Raw genomic sequence first — 10,134 nt, forward strand, 5'->3', positions numbered from 1 at the left:
ACTTTTCTTTTGGTATAGAAATTAAGGTTTCTTACTCGATTTTGCAAATGTTTTAAAGTTCAAATGATTTAAATTTTTTATATATATTCTCATGATACATATAATATGTACCTCTTCTATTTCGAATGTCCTGGAGGTCCTCATTTAGGATTATTTGAAGCCAAAATTTGTATTAATTACATGCTTTGAAGTTATATTTTCAAATTTGTTGTTATATATTCAAAAATTGTGAATTTTTCGATTAGTAATTTGAATTTGCAGTTGAATCTGAACCAAGAAGGGGGTAACGACATATCTCCGACGACATATCTCCGCCGTTAGAAAAACGACATATGTATCTCCGCGCGGAGAAATGTCGTTTCAAAACGACTTAACGGCGGAGATATCACGTTTTGAAACGACATATCTCCGCCAGAAAAATGTACTGGGAGAAGATATGTCGTCGGAGATTTGTCGCTATGCCACCAAGAAGACTTTAAACCAGAGGGCCAGGGCTAACTTCGACCGCGTCAAAGTTTGTATACCCTTGCAACTTTTTTGGTAACTCTATCCTTACCTATTAGCCATCAATGTGGAAGAACGTTTTATCTAAAAAGGCTTAAGCTTGAGAAAGAAAGGCCTACAATCATAGGAAATAACGAAGATATTGATCAAAGTCACTTTTTTCCACCGATCGTTCCTATGGGAGCTATCTGATATAGTCACCCGATCTTTATCAAATTCGGCACAGTCATTAACATATATATTAAATTAAGAAATGTTTAATTTAAAAGCAATCGCGTTAAAAGTAACGAAGTTATTTACAAAAGTCACTGTTTTCGACCAATCGTTCCTATGGGAGCTATATGATATAGTCACCTGATCTTGATCAAATTTGGCATAGTCGCTTATAGGCGTAGTAAACTCTCTAATATTAAGTTTCACGACAATAGCTCAGAAAATAACGAAGGTATTGAGAAAGTCACTGTTCGTGACTTGCTCGTTTGTATGGGAGCTATATTATATAGTCACCCGATCTTGATCAAATTTGGCATAGTCGCTTATAGGCGTAGTAAACTCTCTAATATTAAGTTTCACGACAATAGCTCAGAAAATAACGAAGGTATTGAGAAAGTCACTGTTCGTGACTTGCTCGTTTGTATGGGAGCTATATTATATAGTCACCCGATCTTGATCAAATTTGGCATAGTCGCTTATAGGCGTAGTAAACTTTCTAATATTAAGTTTCACGACAATAGCTCAGAAAATAACGAAGTTATTGAGAAAAGTCACTGTTCGTGACTTTGGGGTTTGTATGGGAGCTATATGATATAGTGGTCCGATCCGGCTGAATCCGAGATATACAACGCCTGCAGTATATACAAGCCTACGTGCAAAATTTCAGCTCTGTAGCTCTTACGGTCTAGGAGGAGTTTGCGTTGATCCAGACGGACGGACGGACGGACGGACGGACATGGCTAGTTGAACTCGTCTCGTCGTGCTGATCAAGAATATATATACTTTGTATGGTCGGAGATGCTTCGTTCTATGCGTTGCACACTTCTGACCAAAATTAATATACCCTTTTTGCAAGGGTATAAAAATGCTGATATTTTTTTGGGGAGTTTGATGATTCCAAATAAAATTAGAATTCAGAAGTAGATTGAACTTATTTTCTTAGTTAATTCGCTTGGTGCAGAAGAGGCCAAAAATTGAATCACTTTATAAAAACGGGTAAAAAGTTAAAAATCATTTCGATTATTCCAATTTCCACCAACATCTAAAACAGTATAATCTTGGTATTAGCTAAGGTTTTAATAAACAGTTTAATATACTTAAACAAAAATTAAAGCTTAGCATCACAACTTTTTAAAAATGACACAATGATTACCCTGATCATAGTAACTTTTGATTAACTCCACTTCTGTGTTCATTTGAATGACCAATTGCTCCAGTTCTTGCTCTTCGAAAACATGATAATAACGTAAAAATGTTTTGCTTTGTTCATCTTTGGTTTTCCAAGGCACTAGAACGTCTTGTTGCTGAAACTCTGTGCGATTAGTGTGGATGGGAAGCAAAGCGTTGTGATTTTGTGTATTGGTGTCCATTTCCTTTTGCTGCTTTTTTCGTTGCTCTTCTTCTGTGGTACGTTGCTTGTTGACTGCCTTGTTTTGCCTGAGATAGGCGGACTTCTTATCGTTTCGACGTTGATCTTTGGCCCAGACATAGACCAGAGCACGACCCCCAGGACGCAGAACGCGAGCCATTTCCCGAAGAGCTGCCAAACGTCGTTCCGGAGTGGCTAAATGGTGGATTACAGCAATACTGAGGCAACCATCCATACTAGCGGAACGCACGGGCACGCTTAGGCAATCGCAGCGAAAGATTTGAAATCCTCTGGCACGTCCCACCTCCAGTAGCCCTTGAGAGCGATCACATCCAAAGGCTACGAGTTGAGTATTGCAGTTTAAATACTTGCCATTTCCGCAACCCACATCCAGAATGGTAGATTGTGGCTCAAAGGAGTCCAAAAACTGGACCACCTGAGGCCAAGGCGAATGACGAGTCTCACTGAAATGCTGTGAGATTTTATCATAAACCTCATGAACATTTTGCTGCTCCAAACTTGTGGCCTGTTCAGATAGATCTTGTGATTGTGGTTTACTGGATTGCCTGGTGTCACAGAGTTTGGGAAAGGAGCAACTGCATACGCTGGGTCGCCTAAGGCAACGGAAAGTCAAAGAAGTTCTTTGACTACGTGCTTGAGTGGTTAAGTTTCCTTCGGCGGTGGGTACAACATCCAAGTGCTTAGGCCTAATGCCGTGCGTCCAATCATAGCGAGCTTCTCCCAACATAATAAGCAGTGAACGACGTGGCAGAAGTAGAGAAATGGTCTCCTCACCTCTTCGGAAATCCATTACCACATCGGATTGCAGTGATAGCGAGAGTATAGGATCCAAGAAGGCGCTATGGGTGTCAACATGTGGTGGTATGCCATGACCCGGTTCATAGACATTCACTGTCAATTGATCTGGATGGGACCAATCCCAATTATCGGAGCATTTGCTCTCCCCAAGGCGTGACCAAAGAATATCACAGGCTCTTGGAATAGGTTGGTGCTCCAGAGGTCTGTTGGGATCCACGCTGTTACTGCCATAGAGGAATTCATAGCCAAAGTGCCTTACTTTACGATGCTTAAGACTATTCTCCTCTTGGTCAGTGGTCTGCTCCTTACTGGCAACGGCTGCTAGAAGATCTGCCTCCTCTGCTTCGCTTACAAAATCTTTCAAAAGTACAAGTCCGCTGGGCAGTGTCCGGTTCCAATGGTTTCCCGCCTCAAAGATTGGTACTTCTTTCACATAACTCAAATAGGCGACTGCACCATCTTGACCAATGTGGGCTATATTGTGCATACCCTCGAAAATGAGCTGCGCATCTTCGGGTGTGCAACAAGTGAGGAAACAGTATGACTTCCCGGGACACATCTCCACCCGCGAGACTTTGCCACCGGTGGCGAATGCCGTGTCCAGTACAACTTCTTCGCTGAGGCCATTGCTTAGGCCAACATTAAGGACAGCCAGGTGCCGAGTCGGTGTCTCGCTCGCCTCCACCTGGCAATCAGTTTTTATAATAGCCAGGCATCTTCGCTGCTTCTTTTCCGCCTTTTTGGCCTTGTTTACACTTTCAACGTGCATTCTGTTTTTACGTTTTCATTTTTAGAGTGACCGTTCTGTAGAAAACTTTCGCCATCCCTGCCATACGGTGAATGGGATGTTTAAATTTATTTCCCGCCTCTCACTCATCTTTATTCGTACCATTGAAGACAATTCACCCAAGAAAGATGTTGCAACGAAAAATTGTGGATACTTTACCGCTTAACCTATATTATTAAATTCTATAAATGTTTGTAAATAATATATGTATAATGGAACTTAACTACCAGACTCTATCGATCATGCTATTATCTTGGGGTTTCTGATTCATTGTGGTCAACTGTTGATGATAATTTCTCATCTGATTCGACCGTCTTGGCTGTGCCAGATACTCGAACATGCTTTGCAAATGCTGCGACAACATCTTGCTCAAATCACTAGGCATGGGATCCGTCCAGAAAAAGTCATGATTCAGTGCTGTATCCGCGTCGATGCGTTTCTTGGGGTCGAGGGTTAAGAGTTTATCAAGCAAATCGCAACCAGTAGGATCCTTGACATATGGTCGTAATCGCTCCTTGACGCGACGCTTCTGATTCTTTGGCAATTCAATCGATTTATACAATTCCAACTCCTCCACACCAGGCCAGACATCTGGCGTAAAGGAGCCACATAACTGAGAGATGAACGTCAATTGCTGTTGCTCCGTATTGCCTTGCATAATAGGCGAACGTGTCCACATTTCGGCCATAATGCAACCGGCACCCCACATATCTACGGGCGGGCCATAATTGCGATCACCCAACAACAGCTCTGGAGGACGATACCACAGGGTTACCACACGATTCGTATAACGATTTTTGGAATCATTTTTGGGTATACTAAAGGCACGGGCCAAACCAAAATCGGCCAATTTTAGAATGCCATGCTTGGTTATCAATACATTGGCCGCTTTCATGTCACGATGCAGGATCTGAATAAAAGAGATTTACTAGATTTTTACAGAAATATCAAATACTATAATGACAATGCCTACCTTATTACTGTGGATATAATAGAGGCCATTTAGAAGCTGCTGCATAACCTTCTTTATTTCCCCCAGGCTAAATTTCACATTCATGTTGGATAAAAGGCCAGCAAGATCGTGTTCACAGAAATCAAATACCAAATAGAAAGTTGATCTATAGCCATTGGTTAGCGTGGCCTTTGTTCGACAAATCTCTATCAGATTAACCACATTCTCATGTTTCAGCAACTGGAGGATACGAATTTCTCGCAAGGCAGTGATGGGAAACTAGTAAGGAAGTTGTATAGATTGGATTGATAGTAGAGTGTGGAGTGTGGACTCACCCCTTCCTTTTCATTGTCCATAAGCACTTTTTTCATGGCTACAAATTTTTTGTTGCTCTTTTTTTCGCGTGCCTTGAACACCTCACTAAGAGAGTAATATTCAGACAATTATTGCCGATCTGAAGTAATCATTGAATGTTGACTTACCCAAACGTACCCTGACCTATTTTAGCAACCTTTTCGTATTTGCTACTCTCATCGCAGTAGGGGAAATCGTAATCTTCAATATATTTCTGCTTTTCCATTAGCGACATTGTCCGTGATGATGAGCTGGACGACCCCACGCCCCCAGAAGACGACTGCTGCAGCATGTGGGACATATGTGCCATGATGCAGGAATACTTTAATTACCAAGTCTTATATTTTATTTTCCAATTAAAATTATTTTTCTTTTGAAAAGATGAAATTCAGACCACAGCAACAATTCACGTTGCATCTGTTTACAGAAATAAAGTGTGTACACACTTTCAAGAGTGGGTAGTGCCAACTCATTTCATTATGAGTCGTGCAAAAATTTGCACCCAAAATATATTTATTCTATGATTGACACATGTTCATTGTAATTTAATAGTATTGTATTGTAAAATATTTAAATTAAATACCATAATAATATTGATGTGTAATCATTTTTTAATAATTTTACTTTATTAAGAGGGAATTCGTTCTTTGCCCATCTCTAGAAGAACCAGCTGATTGTATAAATTATTCCCACTGCCAATGTTGTGTACACACTGCGCCGTGATATAACCTGAGCGAGTGGAAGTTGGAATTAATAAAACATTTAATTTCATGAATAAACTATTAAATATAGCGCAGGCTGGTCCGCGGCAATTTGTGCGAGAATATGCCTTTAAATCGGATTTGAAAATCAAGTGGGTGCGGCCCGAAAAAATATCCTGCATTAAGCCCGAAAAAAGCGGCGATCTTTCCAAGCTGTCTCCACTGAATCCCGATGAGACTTTACCGGAATTTAATGGTTGCAAGGAACTAGAGGGGTAACATACAAACAAATCCATTTAAAATTACCTTATTTATATACAAACATCTTTACAGAGCTTCTGAAACTGTGAAATCCATGTTCAAACTAGCCAACAATCCCAATTATTTGACCACACATTTCTATCGGGATGAGATGGTCAAGGAAGTGCAAAGACATGCTCAGGACTTTGGATCCATGGAGGCCAAATGTAATAGCTCACGGGAATCCAATCCTCGTTTCATTAATAGAATTTTTTTATTTTGTTTTAGTGGCCAAAATGACGGCGACAATTCGTCGCTATCAGGAGCACATGGATGAACATCCACGAGACAAGATAATCAAAGTACGCCTTAAGGAACTTATCGATAAGCGCAAGAAGTTTCTTAAATATCTAAGACGCTGGGATTATCCTCGTTTCGAGTGGATCCTAGAGAAATTGGATTTGGTCTATAAGCCACCACCTGCACATTTCCATTGGATTACCCGCAAGGAGTCCTTGCAAAAACTGACGGATACCTATTGCAATCAATTGAAAGAGGAGCGTATGGATGCCTATCACGAAGAACTTAAGGCACAACAAATTCCCTTTATCGAGGAGGCAATCAAAAAAATGGAATTGGTGCGCAAGGAGCAAATTGCTTGCGAGGTACCAGTGACAGTTACCGAGAAGCAAATCAATGATGCCAAGAAAGAACTAGAGCAACTTGTTAAACTAAGAGATGAGGCCGACAAGGCAGCCATTCGACAGAAGAACGATGAAAGTTACAATTAACAAAATAATATATAAAACAGTTTTGCAAAAGTTGCTTAAATTAAGTGAATTGTTTATTATGTTTGTAGATATCTGGCTGAAAATGTGCTTGCTGTGGTTAAGAGGGAGTTCGAGGGAGGAAGTCGTAATAGAGCTGCTAAATTATAGAGTTAATGCGATCTCTTCTTGCCGCTATTCGAGCTGCTAGAGCTTGATGATGATGACGACGACGAAGAGGAGGAATCTCCACTCGAACTATATGAGTTCGAACTGGATGATGAGGAAGAGGAGGTTACAGAGGAATTGGATTTCTTACGTTCTCGCCGCTTTTCTGTTTCTCGCGGAGGCGTTGATTGCTTCTTGTTATTTTTTTCCTTTTCATCTGATGTAGATACTTCATTGTCACCCCAAAGATCATATTTGGATAAATCGCCATCATCATCATCATCTTCTTCATCGTCGTCGTCATTTTCCTTTTCGACTACCTCTCGTCTTCTCTTGGGCTCATCATTATCATGATCCTCATGGTTCTTGCGCTTCTTACGACGCCCAAACTCATCGTATTCACTATCCGAATCCTGGCGATCCTTATACTCTACCACTCCGCGATCATTGTACCCGCCACCGAAACCTAACAAAAGAAGATGTTTTAGATCAACAAACTCTCTCACTTTAAACACAATGATTACCTGTTCGTTCTTCTACATCAGAGAATTTGGGGGCATTACACATGTTGCAGGTTTGGCGGCGTGCCCAGTTCACATTGGCACATTTGCTGCACTGCCAATCCTCGGCAGTGAAAAGTCCCCGAGACTTATCTGCTGCCGCTTTACCAATTTCTGTCCCTAGTTTCTTTTTGCTTGAACTACTGCTGCTGCTGCTACCACGCTCCCGTTCCCTATCCCGCTCTTTCTCCGGCTTGTCTCCTTTGCCGCTACTGTTGTCATCCCAGTCTCTGTCGCGGTTGCATTTATTGCATTGTGTGCGACGCGCAAAGTTCAAATGCTGGCAGCTGCAAAAACAAAACAATAAGGTATACAAATATAACAATTTCGATTAACCAAAAACTAATAGGCGAAAAGTGTTAATAATCGTTATTATCCTTGAATCTTTACGCTCACTCACTCAAATTCTGGGCAAATCCAATCGCCAGCCGATATGACGCCACCCCCTCCGCCGACGACGCCATTGGAGGTGGACATAACTTTTCCGGTCGCTTGCCTAGGAAACGGACAGTCGTTGCCGATTAGATGCTATAGGCGCTCCCAAATGAGCCCTTAAATATAGCATTAGATTTAAAATTAAGTTTTTTTCTTTTACAAAAAATTTATGTTAGAGATGGCCGAAATTTACGTTAGTGGTTCTTCTTCATCTTTATGTATACACGCCAGCGTTGCCACCTAGTAGTAGCTCATTTTGAGTATCTGTGAAAAACCATGTGGCAGCTCTGAATACAGTTTGGCGGTAAATATAAAAATACCTTTTCAAACGTTTCTTTTTGTGATACACATATACATATTAATTTATGACTAGCTAATTCAGTAAATTTGTATATCCACTATAAAAATAAAGAAACATATAGATTTCCATTAAAAAAGAATTGATTTAGCATCCGTCGTCTGTCTATATTTTGCTCTCCCAACAAAACCGAGCAATGTCTTAAATTTAAATATTATATTCTATGGAAAAAAAGTTGATTTAAACACTAGTTGTGGTTGAAACTGGTTAAAAGTTTTTTTTTTTTTCATTTTCTAACATGTAAGATATAAATAGATTAGATTTTAAGTGATTAAAAATGGCCCCGCGAGGGAATCTTAATTGAATTCAATGATACAAATTATCTATTCAATAACAATAAATAAAGCAATAACCAGACGAAAAGCAATTATAAAATAAGTACATTGAAATTTTTTTAATAACTTATTATGATTAATTAATTAACATTTAGTACATTATTTGTATTCGAATTTATTTAATACAGTGATAACATTTCATGCTTTAGGATACGCATTTCAATTAGTAAAAATTAGAAAATTTGATGTATTTGCGTTTCTTTATTACTTACAAAATGTAACTCCAATTTCAACTTCAAAACGGCATTCGAAATTTATCGTCATAAGGTATAGGATATTTATGTGGATGCCTCTTCCTCAAGGAATTCACATAAATATATGCAAATGTATGTTTTATCTGTATTTTACTTCTTAGCGATGAAATTTGATGGCTTATTAAACGAGGCCATAAACCACAACAACGGCAACTGAGACTCCGTGTCAATGTCAGTTCGAACTCTCAATACCAATAACCAATGCCAAAATACGACTGTTTTGGCAATGTGCTTGTATGTGTGTGTGCGTGTGTGTGTGCGGGTATGTGACTACTCCCCGAGGTATATTTTGAGATTGTTTTCTTGCCGACGGTTATGACCTCTAATATGCCGCCGCCCTCGCACACACAAAAAGGCAATGCTGGTCCAATTTTTATGTGGCCAAAATTTCGAGTGAGTGTGAGAAATTTTTATGACCATTTCGACACAAAAGACAAGACAAATCAATACAAATCGTAAATAGGAAAGGGCAAAATCAAAAACAAAGGTGACTTTGACTACCATATCAGGGGGCAAGTGTGTGGAAATGCGACGATATTTAAAAAAAGGAAGCCATTTTCAATCAGATTTAAAAGATAGGCAGACTGCCCCTCTAAAGAGATCCGATAGTGAGCTATGGCTGAGTTTATATGCCCCATATTTGCATATCTGGCCATTTCAGGATCTCTGTCAGAAACTGGAGACAAGTTCTTCGAAGGTGAGTTAAATCTTTGACTAAATATTATAAAAATCATCTTTGAAATCATCTTTTTTAGGGACTAACTAGTGAAGTTGCCGCGAGACGTTTGGCCAGATATGGTAAAAATAAATTTAAATTTCCCGAGTCCGAAACAAAATTGCTTAAATATATAAAAAATTGTTTCCATGGCTTTTCCATTATTATACTCTTGAGTTCGATTTTATGTTTTATAACATATTATGTGGAGACATTATATTATCCAAATCAGACGGCTGACCGAGAATATTTAGTTGTTGGCCTGGTATTATTGGTTTGTCTATTCATGTCAGGCACCTATCGGTATCTTCAGGCGAATAATGATTTCGATGTTGTTGCTGCCTTCAAGGATTTAATGCCCATGTACTGCACGGTGATAAGAGATGGCCATAAAAGGATTATATTAACAGAGGATGTGGTTATTGGTGATGTGCTGGTCATTTCGTTTGGTCAACGCCTTTCGGCGGATGTTCGTTTCTTTAGTGCCCATGGCTTGGAGGTGAATAACGTGGCCCTGATGGGCCTGTCGAAACCTGAAATTATTGATCCAGTTGCCTCACCAAATTATATCAATTGGTCGTGAGTTGAACTAAATAAAAAGCA

General features: G+C 39.7%; 5 protein-coding genes across 5 annotated transcripts; 2 read left to right on the forward strand and 3 right to left on the reverse strand.

Annotated features, from left to right (window-relative positions):
- Positions 1–1,786: 1,786 nt before the first annotated feature.
- LOC137576860 (alkylated DNA repair protein alkB homolog 8) lies at positions 1,787–3,678 on the reverse strand. The gene has a single exon (XM_068290192.1). It carries the CDS (start codon positions 3,672–3,674, stop codon positions 1,839–1,841), a length of 1,836 nt encoding a protein of 611 aa, XP_068146293.1. The 5' UTR covers positions 3,675–3,678; the 3' UTR covers positions 1,787–1,838.
- A 158-nt stretch (positions 3,679–3,836) lies between these two features.
- Cdk9 (Cyclin-dependent kinase 9) lies at positions 3,837–5,426 on the reverse strand. The gene is made up of 4 exons (XM_068289988.1): positions 5,127–5,426; positions 4,980–5,064; positions 4,666–4,923; positions 3,837–4,602 (listed from the first exon to the last, which is right to left on the reverse strand). Exons 1-4 carry the CDS (start codon positions 5,306–5,308, stop codon positions 3,916–3,918), a joined length of 1,212 nt encoding a protein of 403 aa, XP_068146089.1. The 5' UTR covers positions 5,309–5,426; the 3' UTR covers positions 3,837–3,915.
- Positions 5,427–5,691: 265 nt separating this feature from the next.
- bonsai (28S ribosomal protein S15, mitochondrial) lies at positions 5,692–6,774 on the forward strand. Its single transcript, XM_068288894.1, has 3 exons — positions 5,692–5,974; positions 6,033–6,166; positions 6,228–6,774. The coding sequence occupies exons 1-3, from the start codon at positions 5,769–5,771 to the stop codon at positions 6,728–6,730; spliced, it is 843 nt and encodes a 280-aa protein (XP_068144995.1). The 5' UTR covers positions 5,692–5,768; the 3' UTR covers positions 6,731–6,774.
- Positions 6,762–8,070, reverse strand: LOC137576044 (zinc finger Ran-binding domain-containing protein 2). The gene is made up of 3 exons (XM_068288893.1): positions 7,835–8,070; positions 7,399–7,721; positions 6,762–7,340 (listed from the first exon to the last, which is right to left on the reverse strand). Exons 1-3 carry the CDS (start codon positions 7,909–7,911, stop codon positions 6,880–6,882), a joined length of 861 nt encoding a protein of 286 aa, XP_068144994.1. The 5' UTR covers positions 7,912–8,070; the 3' UTR covers positions 6,762–6,879.
- A 1,268-nt stretch (positions 8,071–9,338) lies between these two features.
- Positions 9,339–10,114, forward strand: LOC137578052 (sodium/potassium-transporting ATPase subunit alpha-A). Its single transcript, XM_068291697.1, has 2 exons — positions 9,339–9,513; positions 9,572–10,114. Exons 1-2 carry the CDS (start codon positions 9,343–9,345, stop codon positions 10,112–10,114), a joined length of 714 nt encoding a protein of 237 aa, XP_068147798.1. The 5' UTR covers positions 9,339–9,342.
- The last annotated feature ends 20 nt before the right edge of the window (positions 10,115–10,134 follow it).

The sequence above is a fragment of the Drosophila tropicalis genome, unplaced genomic scaffold, assembly GCF_018151085.1.
Source record: "Drosophila tropicalis isolate 14030-0801.00 unplaced genomic scaffold, ASM1815108v1 contig_593, whole genome shotgun sequence".
In the NCBI taxonomy this organism is placed as follows: domain Eukaryota; kingdom Metazoa; phylum Arthropoda; class Insecta; order Diptera; family Drosophilidae; genus Drosophila; species Drosophila tropicalis.

Bases quoted from the DNA above. Each gene is read 5' to 3' on its own strand.
- LOC137576860 (XM_068290192.1), bottom strand. From the start codon at position 3,674: ATGCACGTTGAAAGTGTAAACAAGGCCAAAAAGGCGGAAAAGAAGCAG.
- Cdk9 (XM_068289988.1), bottom strand. From the start codon at position 5,308: ATGGCACATATGTCCCACATGCTGCAGCAGTCGTCTTCTGGGGGCGTG. The intron at 4,924-4,979 runs GTGAGTCCACAC...CTTCCTTACTAG, and splicing joins TGGACAATGAAAAGGAAGGG to TTTCCCATCACTGCCTTGCG. The intron at 4,603-4,665 runs GTAGGCATTGTC...TCTTTTATTCAG, and splicing joins ATTATATCCACAGTAATAAG to ATCCTGCATCGTGACATGAA.
- bonsai (XM_068288894.1), top strand. From the start codon at position 5,769: ATGAATAAACTATTAAATATAGCGCAGGCTGGTCCGCGGCAATTTGTG. The intron at 5,975-6,032 runs GTAACATACAAA...ACATCTTTACAG, and splicing joins GGTTGCAAGGAACTAGAGGG to AGCTTCTGAAACTGTGAAAT. The intron at 6,167-6,227 runs GTAATAGCTCAC...ATTTTGTTTTAG, and splicing joins TGGATCCATGGAGGCCAAAT to TGGCCAAAATGACGGCGACA.
- LOC137576044 (XM_068288893.1), bottom strand. From the start codon at position 7,911: ATGTCCACCTCCAATGGCGTCGTCGGCGGAGGGGGTGGCGTCATATCG. The intron at 7,722-7,834 runs GTGAGTGAGCGT...TTGTTTTTGCAG, and splicing joins TGGATTTGCCCAGAATTTGA to CTGCCAGCATTTGAACTTTG. The intron at 7,341-7,398 runs GTAATCATTGTG...TTCTTTTGTTAG, and splicing joins TGATGTAGAAGAACGAACAG to GTTTCGGTGGCGGGTACAAT.
- LOC137578052 (XM_068291697.1), top strand. From the start codon at position 9,343: ATGCGACGATATTTAAAAAAAGGAAGCCATTTTCAATCAGATTTAAAA. The intron at 9,514-9,571 runs GTGAGTTAAATC...CATCTTTTTTAG, and splicing joins TGGAGACAAGTTCTTCGAAG to GGACTAACTAGTGAAGTTGC.